The 25,340-nt window shown below is 44.1% G+C and overlaps 1 protein-coding gene across 1 annotated transcript; it reads left to right on the top strand.

Moving 5' to 3' along the window:
- The first annotated feature begins 8,483 nt into the window (after positions 1–8,483).
- gprc5ba (G protein-coupled receptor, class C, group 5, member Ba) lies at positions 8,484–21,573 on the top strand. The gene is made up of 4 exons (XM_078270047.1): positions 8,484–9,270; positions 17,306–18,331; positions 18,558–18,679; positions 20,897–21,573. The coding sequence occupies exons 2-4, from the start codon at positions 17,308–17,310 to the stop codon at positions 20,939–20,941; spliced, it is 1,191 nt and encodes a 396-aa protein (XP_078126173.1). The 5' UTR covers positions 8,484–9,270; positions 17,306–17,307; the 3' UTR covers positions 20,942–21,573.
- Positions 21,574–25,340: the final 3,767 nt, after the last annotated feature.

The raw sequence follows: 25,340 nt of genomic DNA, 5'->3' as shown, positions 1-25,340 counted from the left end.
AACACAACAATCTAAATAAATCAACCAAAACAACACCCACTACATCCCTATCACAAACTTCCTCTGCATGAAACTAAGATATACAATGAGTGAACAACTGTCACTAGTGGCGCTAGTGATGTGCAATGAAACCTATAAGCTTCACAAGGTAGAACAAGCACATTTGAAACAAGCCATAAAGTCTTGAAGTCATGAAAAGATAGAGTAAGTAATTTAATTCTGAAGGTGATTTAAATGTAAAGGCTCTTCTAAATTATTTCTGTTACCTGCCATGTTAAAACATGCAATTTTTCAAGCATGAGCAAAGCATCAAATCTGCAGTTCTCATAGTTTCAAATGTAGATCTGACAATCTATCTCATCTAGCCTTATTTCACATTTTTGTCCCTTTATTTGCTTGCACTCACTGTCACATACCCCTGTGTTGTCTGGCAACATTTTCCCACAGACAGTTCCCTCTGCAGTCTTCTCACAGCCTTCCTGTATAAGAACAAGGCCAGGACCGTGTCATGCAGGAAGAGAAAAGGAGACGCAGAAGAATGAGAGAGAGAGAGAGAGAGAGAGAGAGAGAAAGAGACGCCACATAACAAAAAACCTGGCCTGCCACTTCTGATCGGAAGCTTGAAAAGGACAGCTCTGAGAGCTGGGGCCCACGTTGGCTGTTGCCATGGTACTCACCTAGGAGATGGCTCCTTGCTCCCAAAAATGGCTCTGCTCCTTTACTGGGCTGTCCAGTGGAGATTAATTTGAGTGGAGCTCCTTCCTTTCTGAGTCTGGTCCTGCTCTGTGGTCCTGCCAGCTCCATTTATATGCTCAATCTTACATATACACAGAGATGCACAGGAAACACACTGAGCAAGGTAGCAGCTCAACTTCATGTGCTCTGAGCTGCTGATTCAGAATATCACTTAAATATCAAAGAGCAACTGCATCAGTTTGATTCTGTTCCCTTAATCAAACCTAAAATCTGACCAAATGGAGAGACAAGGATGTGATGTGAATGCTAAAAGGGGAAAGAAAATACCGGGAGAGGGGAAAAAGGGGCAGAGTGAGAGGTGTTTGACAGGCTGAGAAAGCAACAAGATGAAGAGATGGAAATGGCTTGTAGATGAAGAACAAGGACAGAGCAAGAGACCTGGGATTTTTGATGTGACAGAAAAGAAGTCAGTCATAGTGTGGATGGATTGATGGACTTAAAGTATATTAGACATGAATGAAAAGGCCCTGGAGAGAAACATTAGCAAGGCCATTACTGATAGAGGGAAGTGAAAGCACTCATTGTAAAACCTTCAGCCTACACAAATCAAATGATGCCACTGCGGGACAAGATTGAATTTATAGTTGAATAGTTGAATTTTACTGCACTGTGTCAGGCATGTGGCCACATCTGGCCTGTGTCCTAAATCAATAATCCTTTACTCTCCCCAAACCCCAAAAAGTAGTTGCATGCTGTGATCGCAAATCCTCCCCACCCTTTGTGTGTGAGTGTGTGTCAATGCTTGTATGTATGCGTAACACATACATGCTAATGTGTCTTGTGCATCTGGGGGAGCAACATCAAATTGCAGACTTTAGGAGGGATTATCTGTCTGTGTGGTGTCTGAATCCACGCAGGGGGTTAGTAGTAGGCCTATGTCTGACCATGGAAGGCAGATTGAAGGAGTCTCGTGCTATGCGTTTAATGAGCGCTCTGCTATCAGTGGAGGCACGCCTATGATCCTGTGCCCCCCATAAAAATCCATGTCCCCAATCTTTTCTCTCTTCAGGAATTCACGGACACATGGCTCTGCAGTCACCCCACCCGTCTCAAACTCTGCCCCACCCCAGAAAGCAGCTTCCACTTGGTTGGGTGATTGTGCATGAGGGTGGAGGTAACACAAGACCTCGAGAGGTTAGGGCCTGGAATGGGATGAAGTGGCTGCAGTAGAAAGAGAGAGACAGGCTGTGGACTTTTATATAACTCAGCTGTAGTAAAATTCTCCCCTCTTATTAGTTGTTAACAAGACTAAGAGTCTACAGCCATGCTAGCTCCTCTGTGAGGCATTGCTTAGCTTAGGTTGCTTAGCTAACATCAGCATGCTAATATTCTCATAATGACAATGCTAACATGCTGATGTTTAGCAGGTATAATGTTCACCACATGGATGTATCATAGTTTAGTGTGTTAGCAGGCTAACATTTGCGAATTAGCAGTAATGCCTCATTTTTGCTTACCATAAAACGACTTGTAATTGTAACAATATCTCCCACTTTGTGGTAAAAACTGCAGATGTGTCAATAAACAAACAAGCAGTAACATTGCTGCAAAGCCATTGGCAATTATATTGAAATAAAATCCAAACTGACACTAATTGAATACATGCAGCTAGTTTAAAAGGAGATGTGTGTTCGTATCTGGTTTCACCTAAATTAATCGTACAAATCAGGTATCTGGTTTGACTGCAAGGCAGCAGGGGTAACCATATTGGAATGAATGCCGCCACGTTGGAAGATTTACCTGTTCTTTCCAATCTGACAGCAGAGGCTGATGGGAATGTTATTAGTTTTGCTGGTGTCTGGTCATAAACCAAAGTATTGGACAAATTACATTTTCACCAAAGTGATCACAATTTATCCTGAGAGGGACATGGATATCTGTACCAAATGTCATGGCAATCCATCTCAATAGCTGTTGAGATATTTCACTCAAAACCACAAATTTTAACCTCATGTTGGCACTAAAAGGAAAGTCAGAGGATCACCAAAGTCAGTTGGATTCATCCTCTGGGGACCATGAATGTCCGCTTATGGTAATCCATCTAATAGTTGTTAATGTAAGATAAACTTAGCACAAAAAGTAAGGAAATTTGGGCTCGGTAGATTATTTGTGGTAACGATGCTTTTTGGCAATAAATCTTATACTGTTGGAAAGCCTGTTTAGTTCCCTTTCAAATTTGTCGGATGAGCAGCAGCGCTGAGTATGGGGTTTGCGCCCATGAAAAAATTGCCAAATCTTCTCTGCCAATGCCAAACAGCTTATTCTGCCATTGACTCGTTGGTGTTTGGTGGATTGGATGATTGAAGTTTGAAGAAACGAGACATATTGGCAATTTAACAATTTATTCATTTCACAAACAGGATCCTCAGTAGTGTGTGGAAGAACCATACACAGCCACAACAGCCTGGCACCTCCTCCTCATGCTGGTCACCAGCCTGGTCACACACTGCTGTGGGATGGCATCCCATTGTTCAACCAGCATTTGTTGCAAGTCAGCTAACGTGGTTGTGTTGGTCACTCTGGCACGAACAGCACGCCTAAGCTGATCCCACAAGTGTTCAATGGGGTTGAGGTCAGGACTGCTGGCAGGCCATTCCATCCTCTCCACTCCCACATTCTGGAGGTAGTCGCTGATAAACCCCGCCCTGTGGGGGCGAGCGTTGTCATCTTGGAGGATAGAGTTCGGTCCCAGACTGTGGTGATATGGGATTGCCACTAGTTGCAGAATCTCATCTCTAATTGGCAGCACCTGGGGGTACCAGAAGCTCAAAACAAGTGTCAATAGCAACAGCAAAATAACCTGTTTGGCAATGGCAGAGAAGATTTGGCAAATATTTCATGGGCGCAACCCACATACTCAGCCCTGCTGCTCATCCCACAAATGCATGTTCCTTACAAATTGGGCACCATTTGAAAGGGAACTAAACAGGCTTTCCAATGCTATAAGATTTATTGCCAAAAAGCATTGTTACCACAGAGAAAAAATCTACCAAACACAAATTTCCTTACTTTTTGTGCTAAGTTTATTTCACATTAGACTAAAGTGGTGAACCAACCGGTGGACCGCTTATCTTGCTTGACAGCTGGATTCTTGCGATATCACAAGATGAGGGAGAATCGCAGGATCACATATCACACAAAAATCCATCTTGTCAGGCTTTAGGAATGCGTTTGTGTCTGAACTATCAGCTTACTGAACCAATGGCAGCTAAGGCGTGGTTTAGGTGTGTGTGTGTGTGTGTGTGTGTGTGTGTGTGTGTGTGTGTGTGTGTGTGTGTGAGTGTTCTTGTTTAACTATATTTGTGGGGTCCAAAAACTGGGAATACAGTATACTTGTGGGGTCCAGACAGCTTAGTGGGGCCAAAATGCTGGACCCCACAACTTTAAAGGGCTGTTTGAGGGTTAAGACTTGGTTTTAGGATTAGGGTTAGAATTAGGTTATGGTTAGGGTAAGGGTAAGGGTTAAGGTTAGGCATTTAGTTGTGATGGTTAAGGTTAGGGTAAGGGGCTAGGGAATGCATTATGTCAATGACGGGTCCCCACAAAGATAGTGCCACGCACTATGTGTGTGTATGTGTGTGTGTGTGTGTGTGTGTGTGTGTGTGTGTGTGTGTGTGTGTGTGTGTGTGTGTGTGAGAGAGAGAGAGAGAGATGGCTATGACAATGGACAACAATGGAAGTGATAGATATATGGTCACCTGCCAGGTATTTTTTTTAAAGTGCTTGCCCTTTTCCAAACGTTTGCCCGTTTCCAATGACGGCTTCTCAGATGGTTCTGTGTTAACAAACCATCTGGCATATGACGCACGTCAGGTTACTGCACTGCTGCCATAGCTAAAAATCACCCAACCTCATGTTATATATAGTCTTATGATCACTAAGATGTACTCTCTCTCCTCTATCTATATCTATATATATATATATATATATATATATATATATATATATATTATAAAAGTATCATCATCATCTTATCTTCAATGACTTTCCTGTACTCCATGTATATATTTTCTGTAAAAGGTGACTTCTCTGACTGCTGATTAAAAAGAAGAAGATCCTCTATCCACCTCGGTCCACAAGCTTTAAAAACAATATGTCACTTTCAGCATGCGGACATGGTGACTAGATGATAGAGGAGGAAGGTAAATCCTGGAGCTGCCTTTATTCCACTGACCTCACCCTGACCTTCCAAGGGTTAAATCCTGATTGGAGCCATTGAGAAACCTGAGGAGCTGACAGAAAGCTCTCCAAGGCTCACTGAATGAAAACAATTGCACTACGGTCCATGTGGCGGTCTTTGAAGTGGTCACATGTGTATGTGTGAGTGTTTCTGTCCTGTCCTCCGGATACAGAACATGCAAATCTTTATATAGGTTGTTTTAAATTGACCCGACAAGGTCACATTCAGATGACCTTTAATATCTCCCCTCCTAGGTTTTCAGTATTCTGGGCGGCCAGTGACAGGCGGACAGTTTAAGTCAGTGCGATGAACAGATGAGGTCAGGATTATCCCACTAAACACACTACCTTCAATACCTCAGTTACTAAGTCAGCGCATTTCACTAGTACTTGTCAGTATTTGTAGTATTTATACAAAAAATACTTGTTCAACTGACTTTTTCTTCTTCTCGCTTCACATCCTCCACCTCTGTAATATAAGTTGCAGTTAGTTTAAAATGGGTGTCTGGAAACAAAATGCTCTTTAAAATTAGACTCTTCCTGCTAATTTTGGACACCTGCATCCTGTCATAGTTAATACATCCTGTGAGGTCATAGAATCTCATCCTGATGCATGTCACTGGAAACAAATGCAGCATGTCGGCCACCCTGCCGTCGTTTTTGTGGTTCATTGTGTTTGAGCCGAGCAGGGTCTTAACGAGGTGAGGCAACCTCCGGGCAGCACAGGGGGCATGTAACGAAGGGAAGGATGAGAGAGCAGGTGGGGTAAGAGACAGCGACACAAAAAACAGAGTCTTTACATACAGCACAACATATATAGCTGCTTACACCAAAGGAGACATGGAAGACGGTGGCTGTGACACTGTTGTTCCTGTAGACACATGACACCTTAACAACATGTGCTCCCCTCATTAAAGGACAATAACTCACCAGGCAGAGCCAAGGTTAGCCTGCTGCGTGTCCGGGAAGCTATATTAGTCAGTGACTGAGCCCCACACATGATCATCATACTGATACAGAGGTAATTTGTCATCTTCTATAAATATTGAAGCAGGAGTTCTCCACTGGTGAAGACTATCCACAAAAAAGGGGAACCAAAACATGTTTCAGCTCGCAGACTTTGTGAAGTCAAGACAGAACACAACAGGACAATTCATTCAGTCATCAGACACAGTCAAATTAATTACAAAATTACAAAAGATATTAAAGTCACTCAGAGGAGCTAACAAAAAGGCTGTTCTGTAAGTTCATTGTAGTATAATGGTGCAAATAACAGAGAAACCAATCTTCCCAGTTCAGAGTGGGTACAAGCTCTAACGCTCAATAATACATGTTATATCTGGTTTGTTTAATTTTACAGAGTTCTACGACGCTTATGTGCCAGACTATTTCTTGACTGGAGTCCCCACTGATTGCCTGGCAACCCCACAGTGACAACAAGTTACTGTGCCTGGCCAATCAATACTGTAGTTAGCTACATAAACCCGTTACACAGCAAATTGTTGTTTTTACACTTCGGTTTTTGTATGGACAACATGTTAATTAGTGAGGTTTAGAGGTGCTAGTAGGCAGATTTTGTTACCTTTGGACGGAGCCAGGCTAGCTGTGTTCCCCTACTTCCACTCTTTGTGCTAAGCTAAAATAACCAATTTCTGGCTCCAGCTACATATTTACCATACAAACATGAGATTGGTATCAATCTACTAATCTAACTCTCAGCAAGAAAGCGAGAAAAAAAGCGTATTCCACAAAATCCCAAATTATTTCTTAAATCACAATGTCAAATTTATATTCAAAGCTCCACATTCAGTCACTACATGTTAATACGCTTCTTAAATACACTATAATCCTACACTGGTGAGGTGATGTTCTTCCAGATCCAAATATTGTGATTACTCTTGTGTAATAGTGTTACGATTGCCTTTTCTGTACGCAATGTCTCCCTGCTGATAACACAGATGATGAGAATAAGGAAGGTATTGATGATGTACTGCCTGAGCCTGTCTGCTGATAAAGTGAGGGAGCCATTAATCTTATTAGTTGTCCTGTTTCAAGTAGGGGCCGCTCCTCCTCCTCCTTTTACTCCACCCCCTCTTCCCATGCTGTCACTCTCTCAGCCTGCACCTGTCAGATTAGTCTCACATCCTCAGCTGCTATTCCATATGATATGCCTCCTTACTGCCCGCATGTCATTTCACTTTGCATGTATTTATGTGTGTGAAAGGGAAAGAGGCAATAAGAGGGCAATTTCATGCAGAATGTGTGTGTGAGTGGTCGTTGGTTCCCAGTGTCCCCCTCATATTGCAGCAGGATTTGTCTTTACTATTAACATGTAGATGATAAAGCGTAGATTAACACCCCCCAGACCACTGGATTATTGCAATCCCATAAAATAAGATCTAACTCTGTGAGTGGATGGAGAGGCGAGGTTTGCATCTCCTTGGCTGATAATATTTGAGACCAGCAGCAGCATTATGAGTACCTGGTCAGAGGTGTCATGGCTGCCAGGCTCTGCTTCTGCTTGTCCGAGACTGCAGTGGTAACAATTTTGGGACCCAGTGCACATTCTAACAACATTGCCACAGATGACTTCCACTGGTTCAAATCATGCACCAGCATAAAAGGCAGGATGGTCGCCGGGGTGGGGGTGGGGGTAGTGGGGGCCTCTACCATTGAAAGCCTCCCTGGTAGATGGACTGGAGCAGCTGAGGCAACAACAAGCATGTGACAAGAGAGAGAAATAATAAGCACCACAGAAGTCTGTGGCTGTGTCAAGGAGCCAGAGATAACCAGAGTTAACCCGGAAAATAGGCTGGGTTATTTTCAAAATAAGAGTATCGCCTCATACAATGAATTTGATGCCTTGCAGAAGACGGGAGGTGTGGATTTGTGAGTTTACATTATTTAAACAAATAGTAGCCTAAGTAAGAACAACATGGCAACAGGTCTTTGTGAAATACTCACTCATTGGGTCTGTTGTTGCTGCTGCTGTGGCTTAGCAGGCCCTCCATTGATCGCAGGATTTGTGGTTCAATCCATGGCTCCTTCTGACTTCTGTCCACATGTTGAAGTGGTCAAAACATTTAACTTGCCCCTGTTGGTTAGACCAGTGCCTGTAAATGTGAGAATGAGATGCAAATTGTAAAGTGTCTTGGATAAAAAGGTTATCCTACATGCAGTCCATTTACTATTCTTTTGTTATTTTGTGAAAAACAGATTTGTATTATTAACAATATATTCAAAATAAGCTGGTGTAAATTTAGCCTAAGAACTCAATTTTGAAAGATACCACCGGAAATTGAGTTTTAATAGTTTAACTTGAGACTGAATAGAACATTTTGATTTTGAATAAGCGCAGTGAAAATGGGAAAACAGTACCGCAAACTGGAACTAGTAGGACCTGGAGTAGCACGAGTCCAAAATGTGCTTAGCCTACAGCCTGTGACAGTGCTATTAAGATAATACCCTATATTTAGGAGAGGTGTGTGTGTGTGTGTGTGTGTGTGTGTGTGTGTGTGTGTGTGTGTGTGTGTGTGTGTGTGTGTGTGCGCGCGCATGTGTGTGAGACCGCTGTGCGTCTAGAATGGATTTATTAAGGTGGTCCCCCTGTCAGGCACCAATTAATTTATCGGAGAGTAAAACCAGTTAAAGGGAGGGAGGACAGAGAGCAGTCAGTGGCGGCTCTGAAGAGCTGTCACTTTCTCTGTGTATAGGCTATAGCCTATGTGTGCGTGTGCGTGTGTGCAGAGAGGGATTATCAGTAGGCTACGCGCGTTATGCGGAGCGCAGTTTTGGTGATGCATTCAGTCGGGAGAAGTGCAGCGGGGAACAGTGAGTGTCAACCCGGACATTCAGCGGCATATTCAGCGCAGTAGCAGGAGAAGGGGATCCGGCAGGCTTCGGGGCACCGTGTCTGTGCATCACAGGATTTCGACTTATTGTGTGTTTTATTTATTTTTGATGAATGGTCCTTTCGTGGTGCAGAGTGAAAGTCAAAGATGCGCACCGCTGAACAAAGGATTTAGGGGGAAACCATCAATAATCTCTTCCACATTTGAATCCTGACACCCCCGGTGTGTTTCGTCTATGCCCATTCTGCCTCTGAGGACAACAGACACGGGCTGAATAATCGGGTGCCTCTGGTTTAAAAGCTGGAGCAGGAGGAATCATCTGGGCTGATCGCGTACGAGCCCATGTGGATGGATAGAGAATACGCAAACATAGAGAGCGGAGCTCGTTCCGAAATGTGACATTTTTACTCTCCCAGTCTCGCATCAAACCTGAAAACGGTGCTTCTGCCTTCGTCCTCGATCGGATTTGTTTACATCAATTAAGGTACGTGCTGCTTACCATGTAGCCCATATGGTTATTGATTAATAAGAATGGGGGTAGGGGAGTGGGATGTCCTTGTGGAGATGCTTGTGCGTGATATATATTCAGTGGGTAGGCGTATTTTATCTGTACCCACAGGGGATCTCAGTTTATTTGAATGCATCTCTCGGGTTGTGTTGTAATAAGGCTGTTTCGGGGCTTATTACCACTGAGGTGGAAGTTGCATCACTGACAGCCCGGGGAGAAAGGCGATGTCGATGCACCAAATGCATAAGTGTGTTAAGCAGAAAGGGCACGCAGTATTGTAGACATAAATGTAAATTTATACACAGGGCATGCTGCAGAAATGTACATTTACACACAGGGATTGGTACATATGGCCTTGACCTCAAAGGGCATTCTATAAAACCATTGTAAGCTTAACTAAAGACGTGAAGGGCTTTGACCTGTGCGATATTTAAGGACTGATTAGCTGTGGCACATTGTTTCTCACGAGGATAAAAACGTTGGTTTCTTTCAGTAACTGCGTCTCCATTTTTACCCCACAAAACATGGGGATATTTTCGGAGTGTCAATCACTCCTCCATTCTTTAGTTAAAAGGTTAGATATCATTTTGAACACACACACACACACACACACACACACACACACACACACACACACCTCAGTAACAAAGGTCTTACTGCTGCTACCTCAAACAAACACACTCTTCTGGAACCCCCAGGGACCCTCCCCATGTGGCCGATATTGTTAAGAGAGGGGGGTGCTGAAAAAAGAGCATTCTCCAAATGTGTGTTTGCATTAAGCTGCTCCTTAGGTCAGCTAAAACCAAGAATGTCCCCTTTAGGAGATGTGTCACTCCCACCATGGGCGATTTTAGACCCTTTTCAGGGGGTCTCACCCTAAATTTCATCTCAGCCCCCCTAAAAATAACAATAATAAAAAACAATTAAAAGAGTTTGCGAACTTGTCTGTTAGTGACAAACAAACAATTACAGGTTCAAAGGGCTTAAAGCACCTGTAACCCTGTCAAGGAAAGGGTTAACAGAAACATAGTTTTGGCCAATCGGAGGTGGATGTGCCAGACTCCCGCCTTTGGCTGAGTCTCGCTCTATCTAATCTGTCAGAGGGAGAGCAGGAGTGCGGATTTGAAGTTTAACGTTGGTAGTCCCCAGAGAAGAAGTTGGTAATTTCATGGCGCAGATTAGAACCCAAATTGAAACGTAAGCAACTAAATTAGCTGAATGTTAGAACACTGTGTCAAATTGGTTGTTTTTACTGTGACTTATAAAGTGTCAGGTTTAGGTAAAAATATTAGCTGACGTTGTTGTTCTGTAGCTAGCTCAGAGATTATTATTTGCATGGGGGGGGGGTTTAACACTTTTGCAAGGCACTGTATCCGTGTCACATTTTCATTAGGGGCTGAGCCCCCCTAAAGGTCTGATCTTAGAATCGACCCTGACTCCCACACTGGCTTCATAAACAAAAGGCTTGTTGTCTAACTCTGGCAAGAAATTGCACTTAAATGGCGACTTGAGTTGCATTAGACTAAGGGAGTTATATGGAAATTGTAGTCAATGCATGTATTGACTTTCTGTTGGTCAATAGAAGGATGATACATGACCCTCGAGCCTCTGTCAGTGCAGTATTTGAGTGTTCTCAGAAAGCTCCGCGGCCTATTTTGAATTATTCTGTTTTCCATCATTAATCAATATTCAGCAGAGTGGAGCTGTTTATTCTCAGGCTGCGCTTCTATGAGTTAGTTATCTTCCTCATGGGAAAAGAGGATACTACAGTATCTCCTCGGGGCTGATGCCATATGTACCTTGTTTGGATGATTGTGTGTGTGTGTGTGTGTGTGTGTGTGTGTGTGTGTGTGTGTGTATAAGGGGAGGAGGGGTTGGTGCATGAACAGAAATCCAGCTCATACACTCAGCTGTGTCATGTGTACATAAAGAGGCCACACACACACACACACACACACACACACACACACACACACACTCCAGGCACAAGGCTCGCTCCAATTCTTCCTTCGCACATCCGCCTGTTCCTTGTTTCTCCTGCTCCTCTGATCATTATCACACTCTCTAACCAAATCTGACCTCTCTGGGCTCCTGTGATCCACCCCCCCCATCCTCCCAACCACACACCCCATTCATCTATCTATATTGATATCACATAGAAGCAGAACATATGACACCGGAGGTCTGCAGCTCAGTTTCAGGTTTCATTTTTAGGTTTGGGATGCCTTCACATCATGACACCCCATCGGTTGTTGATGTAGGAAGAGGAGCAGGAAGAGGAAAAGGGAGCAGAGGGAGGGGTGTAAGGCGCTGGTACTGTTAATTGTTAAGTCAATTAGCATATGGTCTTGCTGTGAGCACAGTCACAGAGTAATGAGGGCTAATTAGGATGGCCGGGGAGGTCTGAAGAAGCTGGGGGAACTACTTCCACTGTCAGTTTCCTCATGGTGACACCTAGGAGGCCGGCGCAGAGAATGGACTACCACTTTTTCAGTCTCGCAATTCAATATGCCTTTCCTCTTAGCCCTGCTGTCATCTGCAAGTCTATTTTTTCCTCAAACTTGTCCTCGCTAACTCCTTTTTTAATATTTTAGCACACCCATACGTCATACCTTGATGTCTACCGCATCGCTCCCCCTCCTTCTTCTTCTGCATCCCCCTTTTCATCCAATTTTTATCTGCCACACAAGGGATTCTGGAGAGGGTCACTCTGGAGGGTTACAGATGTGGAGAGATTGGAGACAAAGTCAGATGGATCAGATCATGCAAAGTAATTCATGGTTATTGTGCATTTTATTTGAAGTAGGACATTGGATGAGTTCAGTGGGGAGCTAAATGCATTCCTCTCTATCTATGCACAGGAAACTTGAATAAAAGGTTCGCAGTGCGTGCTGCTGTGTAGCTGTGATGTCAGGTCTGTTTTCCAGCAAACTTGCAACAGATATCTTTCTCAAGACGCTGACTTGGAAATGTCATGTAATTTGGCCGTGCTTTTGCAATTTTCTGAGTAGGAGGCCTCTGAGTGCACAATTGGTAAGGAAGGCCATCTCTGCAAAGTCAAAAGTTCAGGGATTACATCAACCATGTGTCCTGTCAAAGTGTCCTTGAGTGAGAAAGAAAGAACTCCTATCTGTTGTGGATGAGCATGCTAGCTAAGAGTATGTCCACATTAAGCGCTTTTTCAAATGGAGCTTCTCCGAAACTGCAGTAAGGATAAATATTAAAATGCCAGCTTGGTGACTTGTGACATGTATAGGAAGCAAGAAAGAGATTTGTCAACCAACCAGCTGGTCAAAAGGACAGACGAATCAAAGAAGAAGAAGGATATATATATATATATGTGTGTGTGTGTGTGTGTGTGTGTGTGTGTGTGTGTGTGTGTGTGTGTGTAATATCTAGGACCTTAGGTAAGATAGGTCCTTATTGGTACTCATTTCCTCCATTCTGGACAATGTTTCAGACCAGACTCGAACTCTAGGAGCAACTTCAAGTCCATTATTCTCACTCAAGACACAAGAGAAGGTCAAGAGATTTTAAGAGAGAAGCAACAACTGATAAAAGACCAATATGAGATGCCTCCAATGACAAACCTATCTTACAGAGCTTATTTTGAAGCGCAGATGTGTTTTTAATCCAAAGTAAATCTCATACAGTGAGACAGAACATCCAGACAGCCTGGGTTAATTTAACATGACTAATATCTAAGGCGTTTGTAATCCCAGCCACTGATGTAAGATGTAAATGTATGTGCTGTCAGAAAAGGAAAAGGTCTGTTAGTGCTAGAGAAGACAGCGGATAAGGCTGTGGCGTCTCGAATAGCGTTACCAGCAAGCAGATGCCAGCACAATAACCTGCTCAACTCAACAGCTGGATCAGTGTGTTACCAGCCAATACACCTACACACTCATAAAGACTCGCACACATTTTCTCCGTCAGTAGGCTGAACAAAACAAAAGTAGTAGAAAAAAAAAGAGAATTGAAGCAAGTCATCAAAATGCAATAATCATCCCAATTATCACCGCGGTAATTAGACAGCATCTGCTTGTGTGCTATGTCTGCTAATTATAGGAGGAGGTAATTGTACAGAACGGCTCGCTAGATTCCCCCATCTCTGCCTATCCAGCCTGGAGCAAATTTGAAGGACTGCAGTTCTGCACATTTGCACTCTCACGCCTGTATTCCTGTTGTGTGTATAAGGAATGCATGATGCATACTTGTCACATTCAGGTTTGTGTGAGAATGTTGTGCCTTCATACACAGATGCATAATACATGCCACCAAGCAGCATGTTATATTTACATGCAAATAGAGCCAGCACATGGGCATTATGTCAGCCTGTGTATTTACAGGTGTGTGTGTGTGTGTGTGTGTGTGTGTGTGTGTGTGTGTGTGTGTGTGTGTCACGTGCAGCATTAATACATATGACCCCGCTGCATGTAGAATAGAAAACGAAGATGGACCTCTGAGTACCAGCAGGCTGCTTGGCACTGAGGAAGATGATGCCTAAGAAACAGCAGCCATGCAGCAGAACTGGCAGGAGCTGGATCCTTTCCCAGTTACATAAGATACACAGCAAGAATAAAGGCATGGGGAAGGGAGGGAAGGAAGGAGGAGGAAGGGGCACAAGGAGGGAAGAAGGAGAAGCCAAAATGGTAGGAAGAGGGGTGTGTTTGGGATTAGATGGTGGGGTTTGAAAAGAAGGAGAAAATGTGGGGAGAGGATGTGTGTGAGGCAAATCTTTCACAGCACATCTTCAAATGTAGCAGAGAGATGAGAGCGGTCTGGCTGCTCTTGAGGAGAGGTGGCATTGAAATCTAACAGAATAGAGGATTTTAAATGGAGGGAAGGACAGAAATGGCTGCACGGAGCGGGAGTGACAGAGAGAAACATGTCTAGAAAGATGGCAAGGAGGGGAGGACAGGGGAGGATAAGACGGCGGCAGCCTCTTCTGTGCTGCACAAAGCAGAAGGCCTCTCTTTCTCTCTCTCTCTCTCTGCACATGACTCATATTAGTGAGAAGCAGGGAAGAGTGTGGCACATGTGCAGTAGATGTGTGTTATGTACTGTGTGTTGTGCATGTCTGCAGGAGCATTGGTTATTTTGCATGTGTGTGTGTGTGTGTATGTGGCCCTCTGTGTGCATCCTTCAGCCTTTAGCTCACTAGTCTGCCAAGTCCCATTAAAAAAGCAGCCAGGGCAATCATCTGTGCAAGAGGTAATGACTGGGTGAGTGAATGAAAAAGTGGTCACTAACTAGTGTGCACAAGCTCCAGTCTCTGTGTCTCTGTGTCTCTTGTCTGGACTGTGTGGTTTCACAGGCTCTGTCATTAGGACGTGTGACAAAGAAGACAGTGAAGAAAAGTACTGAAAAAAAAAAGACAGAGGAGGAGCAGTCTGCTCGGCTGGTTGAGGTTGAGTGAGCCTCTCTCTTTGTCTTCTGTCCCTTTTGTTTTATTTCTGTCATTTAGTGATGGGGGTGTAACCATGGTTATCACTAGAAAAACAACATGATGTTGAAAAGAAAGCATAAGGAGTGTGTCTGTTTTTCTGCCACTTGTGCAGGAATGTGTTTGTGTATGTAAAAATCTCCAGCACTGTGTTTTGGTGACTCATCCCTTTATAAGCACTGATTGATGTTAATGTAGACCAATAATAAACAGCGGCAGTGAGCTTCTGCAACAAGGCGGGAAGGAGACAACAGCCCGGAAACGACAGGCTGAAATAACGACAGGAAACGAGGTAGCGAAGAATTTTGGTAATGAGGAGGCGTGAGGAGGAATTTGGAGGATGTAAATCTTTGAAGGATACATGGAAAAGCTCTAAGCAAATGAATATGCACAAACACACATAAGCACACATGCATCTTTCACTGTAATGCCCTCTGGGGGCTCAGAAATAAATAATGATATTTCACAAGTTGTAAACAATCGCTGCCTTAAAAATATACTTTTTTATATGGATATTAGGGCAGACATCAAAAGCTTGTAAATAAATGGATGGACCAGCGATGCAGGAAATATCTGTGTGTACATGTTTGTGTCTTGTGTGTATGTGGGAATTTGTGGAAGGATGTAAAAATTGTAAAAAATACTCCATTAGAAATAAGTCCTGCATTCAAAATGTTACCTAAGTAAATGTATGTAAGCATAAAGGAAAATGTCATTAAAGTATTAAAGTACTCAATGCAGAAGAATGTGACAGTTATATCTTTAGATTATTACGCATACATGTGCAAGCAGCATTTTGCTGTTGTAGTTGGTTGAGCTACTTTGAAATAATTGTATATAGGGCAACAACTAATGATTATTTTCATTATGGATTAATACGCTGATTATTTTCTCAATTGATTGATTGTTTGGTTTGTAATACTTCCTAAGAGCACCAAGTGACACCTTCAAAATGCTTGTTTGTCTGCAATGACCAAACTTATTCAGTTTAGTGTAACTTCAGACAGCAGGAAAATCTCAATTTTGAGAAGCTGGGATCATGAAATGTTAGGCCTTTTTTGCTTGAACAATGACTTAAAACAGTTAATCTGTTATAAAAACAGTTTCAACTTTCTGTCGATTGACTAATACATTGATTAAACTAACCATTTCAGCTCTAAATTCTTACTTCTGAAGTAAAGTACAAGTACCTCAGATGTGTGCTCAAGTACAGTACTTAATATGCTACATGCTGGAAGGACTGTGTGTGACCTGTAACCCTGGCTGGTGTGTATTTAAATCCACTACTCTCCCCATGACGGCCCAACCATGTAACTCTTTCCGACTTACTGGCATGGAGAGAGAACATGAAGCTGGGGATATCCAGTGTCCTTTATGTGGTATGTAAATATTGTGGCACAGTCTATTTGTAGATCCCGGGAGATTTTTTGTTATGTCAAAACTACAGTTGAAATAAACAATCCAAAGTATAGCTTCAAGCATGGAGCGGCTAGAAAAGTGTGTGTTCTTTGTAAGAGCAGATTGTTTGACACATTAATGTATGAGCCAACTTGGAAAGAATTTCTGAAAGCTTAGCGTTGTAGTGGAGAGACAGTTGACAGTAACCTGGCAGATCGATGTGCTTTGTGTCTGTGTCTTCATGGTGGCTTTTAAAATACAGATCCACCTCTCAAAAAACACAGCTTGTCAGGTGAAACGACAGCACTGATCATTCCCACAAAGACCTCAATGAAATGAAATGTGTGTGTGTGTGTGTGTGTGTGTGTGTGTGTGTGTGTGTGTGTGTGTGTGTGTGAGAGTGTGGCTGTTTGACAGTTGTGATGAATAAAGGAATAAGTAGACTGAGACAGCATTGATTTCGCTCACCGAGTGCTGTTTGTGTTTGTACTTGTGCTCGAGGCGCTGTGTGTTTGTGCGCAGTGTATTATGCATTGTCTCACGCCTTGCTAGATGCCCTCAGATGCCTGATAGTGAGTGGAACTGCTTGTGCGCACTACTTCCCTTCTTTGTATCTCGTTTTTTTTTTCTTCATAAAAATATGCATGATGCTGTCAGTGCTCCAGCAGTTGGTTCACTGGACAAGACTGGACAAATACACTACTACACCTAAAACTATCCTCAGAAGCACTATACATGCTCTGACTCTGACCTCACTTCCCTGTGAATAAACTGAAGGCAGCTTTTCTGGGATTTTCTGGGTTTGTAGGTATTTTTCTGCCATGTTTATGGCAAACATTAAACCTTAAAGCTTTTAAAAGATGACTGAGCTATATGCTACAATTAGTAAAACAGAATGTGTGTGTTTTTGTGCGTTTGGAAAGGTTTCAGTCATTCACCCTGCATGATCTACTGTCTTTTGTTGCCTCTCTAAAACACAGCAGTGGCTGATTATTTGTATTGTCACTCACAGGCGGATGATTACTGTGGGAATGACTGACTGCTGAGCTCTGTTGCATTTATGATAAGAATGACTCACTCTCTTTCTCTCTCCAATCCTTTGACTTTCTCTATTCTCTGTCTTTCCTCCTTCATCTCTCTCTATCTTCTGGTCTGTTGATCTCTCAGGGATGGCGTTCCTCTCGGTCCTCCTGCTGCTGCTGACTGTCGCTCATCGTGCCACCGGACTCTCTGAGGCCTCTGAGCCTCTCCCACGAGGCTGCGGCTGGGGCCTTGTCCGTCCCTACACCCTCCTCTGTGACCTGGACTCCATATGGGGTGTGGCTGTCGAGTCGGTGGCTGCCGGTGGGGTGCTGACTGCCATCTTGCTAGCCTTAGTCCTGCTGTGCCGCTTACACCACATCAGTGAAGCTGAGAAGCGCAGCGGCGTGGGACCCATCCTCCTGCTGCTCCTCGGCATCCTCGGCTTGTTCAGCCTAAGCTTTGCTTACCTGATCGAGCAGGATGAGTCTTTATGTTTGCTCCGCAGGGCCCTATGGGGTCTCCTGTTTGCCGTCTGCTTCTCCTGCTTGCTGGTGCAGGGTGTGCGCCTGCGTAGGATTGGCTGTGAGCGCCGGAGCCCTGGTGGCTGTGCCCTTACAGGCCTCGCGCTGGGTTTGAGTGCTGTGCAGGGCATCATCGCCGCCGAGTGGCTACTTCTCACCGTGCTGAGGGAGGGACGTGCTGCCTGTCAGTACCTGCCACTGGACTTCTCACTAGCCTGCAGCTACGTGCTAGCCCTCCTACTAGCCGCGCTGACTGCTGCCTCTCTGGCCCTGTGCGGGAAGACACATCAGTGGCGCTGCAATGCCATCTGGCTGCTGGTGACCTGCCTGCTGTCGCTGCTGCTGTGGGTGGCCTGGGTGGGCTTCTATCTGTACGGCAACGCCTGGCTGGGGAGGTCCCCGGACTGGAATGACCCGGCACTGGCCATTGCTTTAGTGGCTCAGGGTTGGCTGCTACTGATCTTCCATGCCATTCCTGAATCCCACATCTGCCTGAGACCCCCTCCACAGCCCACTGCCCCAGATTACTTTGACACCTCCCAGAACTCGACACGGATGAGGGAGACCAGCTTCGACGAAGACATCCCTCTCTCTCACAGGCAGTTTGTGGAGAACCAGGGCTACGGATACAACGATGAGAACACCGCAGGTGTAGTACAATTCAATATTCTAGAGCAGACAGGCATAATATGTGCAGACAGGCTGTAGGTAGAATGTAGGCCAAAGTGAGTAATAGAACACAAGTATTTGCATGCGTGGCTAGAAATAAGGACAGGAGGAAATTTCTGTGTTCTCTGGGTCTCTTTCTTCAAGAGAGATAGTGAAATGGTGAGTCACAGTAATCTCTGTTCGCCTCTCTGTCTATTTCATGCCAGGCTTGAGGAGCGGTAGTGGTGCTGGGCAACATAACAGCAACACCGCCGCCAGACCTAGCGCTCCTTTCCGCAGCAACGTCTACCAACCCACCGAGATGACCATGATCCTGAACGGGGGAGCGGTGAGTACAGCCTCCCAGTCACAGGTACACTCCGCTTACACGCCGCTTTCTCATTCGACCACGCCGACAAGACTGCATGCACATTTGTGCGTTCCAGACCGTACGTCATTGCACAGGAATGAGGGAGAGGTGTGAGTATGTGTGTGTGCATTATCAGTTTGTTGGATGCATGGTCATGTGACTGTGTGCGTTGTATTTTGTGGACACATGCATGGATGGTTTTGTCACAAATGGTCACTCATCTGACATTGATTTGTGTATGGGTGAGTGCGAGAGAGCTTCCATGTGCTCCTGTGTGTGTGAATAAGCCGCGATGCTATCTGCTCACTGAGTGATGCGGCCTGTCACACCCTTCGTTATGCAGGATGAATGGGCACTCTGGCTGGCACAGGTGAACTTATTTCCAGCCACTGTGTTATAAATTAAGCCCGCCACACAACAGCACAACACACCACTGGAGGCGAAAACGCTGAAACAACACTCTCCGCTGACTACGCTGAAACAACACTCTCTACTGACTAAATCTGTATCAACTATTCCTAGAGATTTTTGGCGTGCTAATTTAACTGACAATGGGAACACAGAGGCTTCTCCTTGAGAAGCTGCTCTGCATGAAATATCAGTGTTTTAGTGCATTCATTTTACAGACATTTTATTTATATTGCATGCTTCGTAGCCTGCTCAACAATGTCACCTACAACTTCACACTTAGGTTTTTGTGCGGATTAAACAAAGGTATGAAATTAGTAAGCTTTAGAGGTGCTGGTAGGTGTATTTTGACGGTGCCATGTCATTTCTCCGACGCTCCATTGTTCCGACCTCTCAATAATCCGAAAAACTATGGCCACGCCAAGACTCGCCCTTCAATAGCATTTATTGGCCAGGCGTCCATGCTTATGCAAGGTAACGTAACCCCATTTGTACAGGTCCCATCCCCTGACCAATCGGCTATCCTAACCTTAACCACTCGAGGTCAAATGCCTAACCCCAACCAATTGAGCTGCTTCGTAGGGCGGATCTTGGCGTGGCCATAGTAGGATTCATAATTTCGCCACCAAAGGGACGTTGGACTAGTGGGCTGTAGGACCAAAGGGAATTTTTCAGGTTATTGAGAGGTCGGAACAATGGAGCGTCTGAGAAATGGGCAGTCCCCATTTTGACACAGCCAGGCTAGCTGTTTCCCCTTGTTTCCAGTCTTTGTGCTAAGCTAAGCTAACCAGCTGCTCATATTCAGCATGAAGAGAGAGTGGTATCGATCTTCTGATCTAATGAACATGCTTAGTTCCCAAAATTACAAAATAGTTTTAAAAGGAATGGAGAGCATAAAATAATGATTTAAAGGTCCTATGACATGCTGCTTTTTGGATGCTTTTCTATAGGCCTTAGTGGTCCCCTAATACTGTATCTGAAGTCTCTTTCCCGAAATCCAGCCTTGGTGCAGAATTACAGCCACTAGAGCCAGTCCCACAATGAGCTTTCCTTAGGATGTGCCATTTCTGTGTCTGTAGCTTTAAATGCTATTGAGGAGGAGAGAGGGGGGGCAAGGTGGAGGGTGGGGGTGTGGCCTTGAACAACTGCCACTTTGCTTGTTTGCTTTGCTTATATGTCTCGCTCTTTCTCATGGGCAGGCCAAATGCTCTGGGCGGGCAAAGCAGAGAAAGGGGGAGGTAACCTTGCTCCTTATGAGCTCATAAGGAGCAAGATTCCAGATCAGCCCATCTGAGCTTTCATTTTCTCAAAATGCAGAGCAGGATACCCAGGGCTCAGTTTACACCTATCGCCATTTCTAGCCACTGGGGGACCATAGGCAGGCTGGGGGAACTCATATTAATGTTAAAAAACCTCATAAAGTGAAATTTTCATGCCATGGGACCTTTAAAGATAATCAGAGTTCAGCCAGGTCTCACACCTTCTGGAGGGTTGTTCTAGCTTAGTAGAGCACAATTAAGTAAATGCTGCTTCTCTGTGATTTGCCTTCGAATATGGGACAGTTAGACAGCTACCAGATGACATTACAGGGCTTATGTTAAAGTAGACAGTCAGAGATGTATTTTGGCCTAAAGCACAGGGGGGTTCGTTGACATGCTTAAGTAAAATGTGTAAATGGGACCAACAGTATGCAGCTGTATGCATGTGTGTAAAGATGCATGAGTGAATATACAGTATGATGGTATCTAAATTGTTTATCATTTACAAACCAAATGTTTCCTTCTACAGGTGCCCTCTGCCCCTCCAACCTACACGGGGAGGCAGCTGTGGTGAGTGAGAGGATTGGAAAGAAGATGTGTGGTAGAAAATGAAGAAGAGGATGGAGAGGGTGAGGAGGGAGGGATCCGGGATGAGGGGCGTGCCTTGTTGAATTGGACTTAAAACATGGATGCCAACAGGGCCCTTCAACTCTGTGTACAGACTTAAACACTGACTGTGTGCCAATCAACTATTGTATGAGTGTGTATGAGACTGAGAGAAAGTAGGGTATGGAGGACAGAGCTAAAGCTCTTCTAGCTCACAAATCTCTATAGAAGGGTTCAAAAACTCAAAATGTGACCAGCAAGTAGCAAAACAAAACACACGCTGACTCAGATCTGAAAATGTCAACATGCAGTATTATTTCCCTTTGATTTGCTCCCCTGAGACTATATAGCACTGTTAGCATCCTTGAAAAACTGTGAAATCTATCGCCTTTTCCTGCTCCATGTCTCTTCCTGTCAGTCAGGATGTCTTTTCTGCTGCTCCTCACAATGCTGGCGCTTACATGGGAACATTTGGCTCTGTCCTCCATCCATCCACAGCATAGGTGAAGAGAGAGCACATGGGCAACTGTACAGCTCGAGCACCGCCCGCTTAAAAAAATCCAGCCTCTGTGGGTGTGTATGTGGAGTATATGAGAGGAAGAGTGTGTGTGTATTCCCTACATCTCAATTTCACCGCTCCGATAAACCTCTTCCTTCCAGACTGTTACCCCTCCATGAACACTTCTTCCTCCCTGTCTATCTCCATTTCCAGTATTACTGCACCGTCTGTGAATATAACACATAACTCTTCTCACCTTGACTCATCCTCCCACCTGCATGGACACTTGTGTGAAACAAACTGTGAAGCCCGAACTGTGGTCGGTAAAGAAGTTCCCAGTGACCACGCAACGCAGCAAAAGCAGCCTGGAGCACCTGAACAGAGGGATCGCAAGCTGCTAATGACCTGCTGTTAGATACAATGGAGTAAAGTGGATTCTGATTGGACATGGAGGGTGTCAGTCATTGGTGGGGCGGCACCACGCCACGAATCTAGGTCAGACTGCTGTGTGCTGCTCTCCCACGTCTCCGGTGGCCACTGGCATTTTAAACAAGCCAGGAGAAACTGTCACTTTATATCAGCAGGAAACGGAGCGAGGAAATGAAATGTTCGCCTGTACTCAGCTCCTCTATCTGTGTTCATGTGTGCGTACTTGTGATTTTATGAGGTTGACGGGGGGAAATTCAAAAGTCAAGGTTGCTTTCTGGTGCTAAATATTCCTCCACACAACTTCCCAGTGCATCGCAGACCCACAGTAACAACACGGATACAGATACAGTGGTCAAACCTGTGAGTGACAGGCTATAGATAGAGCTGTGGCTGGTGTGTGGAGATATCCTAGAGCCTTAGAAAGATCAGATTTACAGTGCAAGGTAGAGAGAGGGAGATCAAATATAAGTGGAGGAATAAGGGGGACAGGAGCGAGCGAGGAGGAAGGAGATAGCGAGTGACGCTCCTAGGGGAGTCTAATATGTGACGGTGTGCGATCTGTGTGAGAAAATGGCTCCCTGGTCTGTCTGTGTGTTTGTGCGTGATGTACAGGCGGCCATGCTGCTCTGTCTGCTGTCTTCTTTATCTGGTGAAGCGTCTCTCCCTCCTCCTCCTGCCTCCCAGTGGTCGGCTATACCTCAAGTGTAGCCCTGTGCCAAGAAGGACTCTTGTTTCACTGGAGTCCCTGTTTCACACCCTTTCCCTTCATCACGACACCAGCTCTCTCTCACTTCACCCGAGAAGCTCTGTACATAGTAGTGCTGTAAAGCTTTGCTTGCTTGCTTACTTTTTTTTTTTCTTTTCTTTTTTAACTGTAGCCTAAGTTTAGAGATCATGTGTCATATGACCCACTGGAGAACTGACTACTGCAAACTGTTTTTATCTGGAGATTTTATTTTATTTTTTACTGGTTTGCTTTGTTGTTCATATGTTTGCTTGTTGTTACATTATGCTTTTATTTCTCCCTTGCTTTTGTCTTTTCTTTTTTAAACTAGTATTTTGGAAATGATTTTGCCAACACTAGATTTGCTTTTATTTTTGTTTGTTTAATTAATGTTCAAGTACATGATATACGCTGTCATTTAAAAGGTATTTACGTCGGTTGTACCTCCCACGCAGTATTTCTCAGTCAAGAAAGTGGTCCTCTCTTTGCTCTAACAGTTACAGGGATACAAACATACTTATTTTTTCAGAAAAAAAATGACAATGGCTGTGAATAATTTTGGCACTTCATGCAGTAAACAATGACGTATACTGAGATACTTTAGGGTTAATTAAAAGAAAAAAACAGAGAACTCCCCCCCCCCCCAAGAGTCACTTTGGTGACCCCTGGTCTTACATCAACCCTCAACTGAGAAAAGCCAAAGTGTCAACCCAACGACTGCTGCTGTATGTTTATGTCACTGGCTATTTTAAAATAGGACTGGTACCAGCAGGCCAGCTCAGTGCCCAAAAAGGACGTGTCCTGCTACGTCAGGCTCTGTTTGGGCCAACCCTGGTCAGAAACAGGCTACGAGCCCCCAGATGCGTGCGTTGTAGCTCATCTTCAACTACTGTCCTTGGGGTTTTGGATGGTCAGCAGTAATGAGACAAACTCTCAACACTCAGAGGGGAGGGGGGAGGTTTCAGTTCTTGCGAAGTTTTCACATAATGTGGAGTACAAAAAACCCCAACAAAAAACAATAACGTGACTTTGTAGATTTTGCACTTGTCGACTACCTATCTGTGCATGCTTATCACCATTTCTACATGTTAAGACCTTTCTCAGACGTACTTTTGAATACTAACTATTTATGTAAAGGTCGTGTGACAGCAATCTTAATTTCAGTGTATATCAGATGACACACTAAATGTCTGTGCTTTCTTAAACACAAAAAGAGAGCTGGCTCTTGAGAAGCAAAGAGATTAAAGTTGGGGAAGCATGGTCCAAAATAGAATGATTCCCCAAAAAGGAACAAAATGCCATCATCACTGGACCTAATAATAACTTCCTTTGTTAGTTTGAAGACTCAAGAAGAAGAAAAAAAGAGAATCTTCTGACTGATATCGTCTCTGTGTTTGAAATCAAATAGACTGTGGTGAAATTTGCACAAAACTTGTATATGTTAAGTTTGTCATCCCTGGGCAGCCCACTGAACACCCATCCTCCCCAGGTTTGACATTTCCTTGCCTGTCCTCTCCTGATTTGTCTTGCCTTCAGACTGTTCCAGCAGGGCAGCTGACAGGGGTGATATTGGTTTTCACAGCTGTGACTGTGCAGTGACGCAGCATGCCTATGTAAAGAACTTGATTCCCCTGATTAGAAAAATAAAATAAAAAACAGGTAACTCTTGTTTCTGTAACTGAATCAGGAAAAAAATAAGGTAAATAAAAGTGTAATGTTTGTAGTTAACTTTTAATTGGATGTGGTGTTTTTTTTTTCTTTCCAGCTAGTGAGGTAGTAACGCACATGATTATTCTGACGAGTGTCGAAATAAGAGTTATTTGACAGTTTAAAACTTTTCTTCACGCACAATTTATAAACATTTTATAAGGATCCCATTAATTAGGTTATTTAGGACCTATATATGTACAAAGTGGGACATGTTACATTTGAACAATAAACTTGTCAGTGCTCTTTGTTGGATAAACAGCCGTCCTCACCCCGAAAACGACCACGTGGGTCGATTATGTAAGCAGCTCATAATGACCGACAATTGCGTTTCTTGTTAGGCCAAGATGACAGAGAGAAATGATTGCGAGAAAGTGCAGTGGTGCCAAATTCCACATAATGAAGCAGGTTGGGGTAGTGGAATGATTATACAAACACAGGACTTTCACTCAGGAGACTGGGGTCTGTGTCCCATGTGAAGTTTTACAGAGCTTAGTCAATGACACATTGACACCTGTGACATCACGTTAAATCCTCATTTTAGTAGTTTTGCGCGACTCATTTTAAGCCAATCCCAGATGCTTTACTAACCCTACTGTTACTTCGTGTTTAAAACTGCGCCCATTAAATAGGATGGTCAAATGATTAAACCACCACGCTGCGGTAGTAAAAAAAAAAAAAAACAGTCATATGTGTCGTTTTAAGAGTCTTGTGGTTTGGTTTTAGTCAAAACCTTCATGAATGACAACAAAAGTGTTTTTTTGTATGGATTAAAAGAGATACATGTTAATTAGTGAGCTTTAAAGGGGTTGGTAAGTAGACCTTTTTACCTTTGGAGTAGTCTCGCATTGCCAAAGCTACCTCCACAGCGCTGGGGAGGAAGGTCTGGCTAGTCCACAAAACATTCCTGGATAGGAGAAAAACGTGCTCTGGTTTATTGGCATTTCTTTAAACCAATCACAAACGTCTTGGGCGGAGCTGAGCATGGGAAGCAGCAATGGTGCCTCT

The sequence above is a fragment of the Sander vitreus genome, chromosome 15 (genome assembly GCF_031162955.1).
Source record: "Sander vitreus isolate 19-12246 chromosome 15, sanVit1, whole genome shotgun sequence".
Lineage (NCBI taxonomy): Eukaryota > Metazoa > Chordata > Actinopteri > Perciformes > Percidae > Sander > Sander vitreus.
The sequence above is the reverse complement of the archived record's forward strand: the minus strand, read 5'-3'. Positions and strand labels throughout refer to the sequence as shown.

Coding starts and splice junctions, on each gene's coding strand:
- gprc5ba (XM_078270047.1), top strand. CDS start 17,308: ATGGCGTTCCTCTCGGTCCTCCTGCTGCTGCTGACTGTCGCTCATCGT. Junction 18,332..18,557: donor CAACGATGAGAACACCGCAG/GTGTAGTACAAT, acceptor ATTTCATGCCAG/GCTTGAGGAGCGGTAGTGGT. Junction 18,680..20,896: donor TGATCCTGAACGGGGGAGCG/GTGAGTACAGCC, acceptor TTCCTTCTACAG/GTGCCCTCTGCCCCTCCAAC.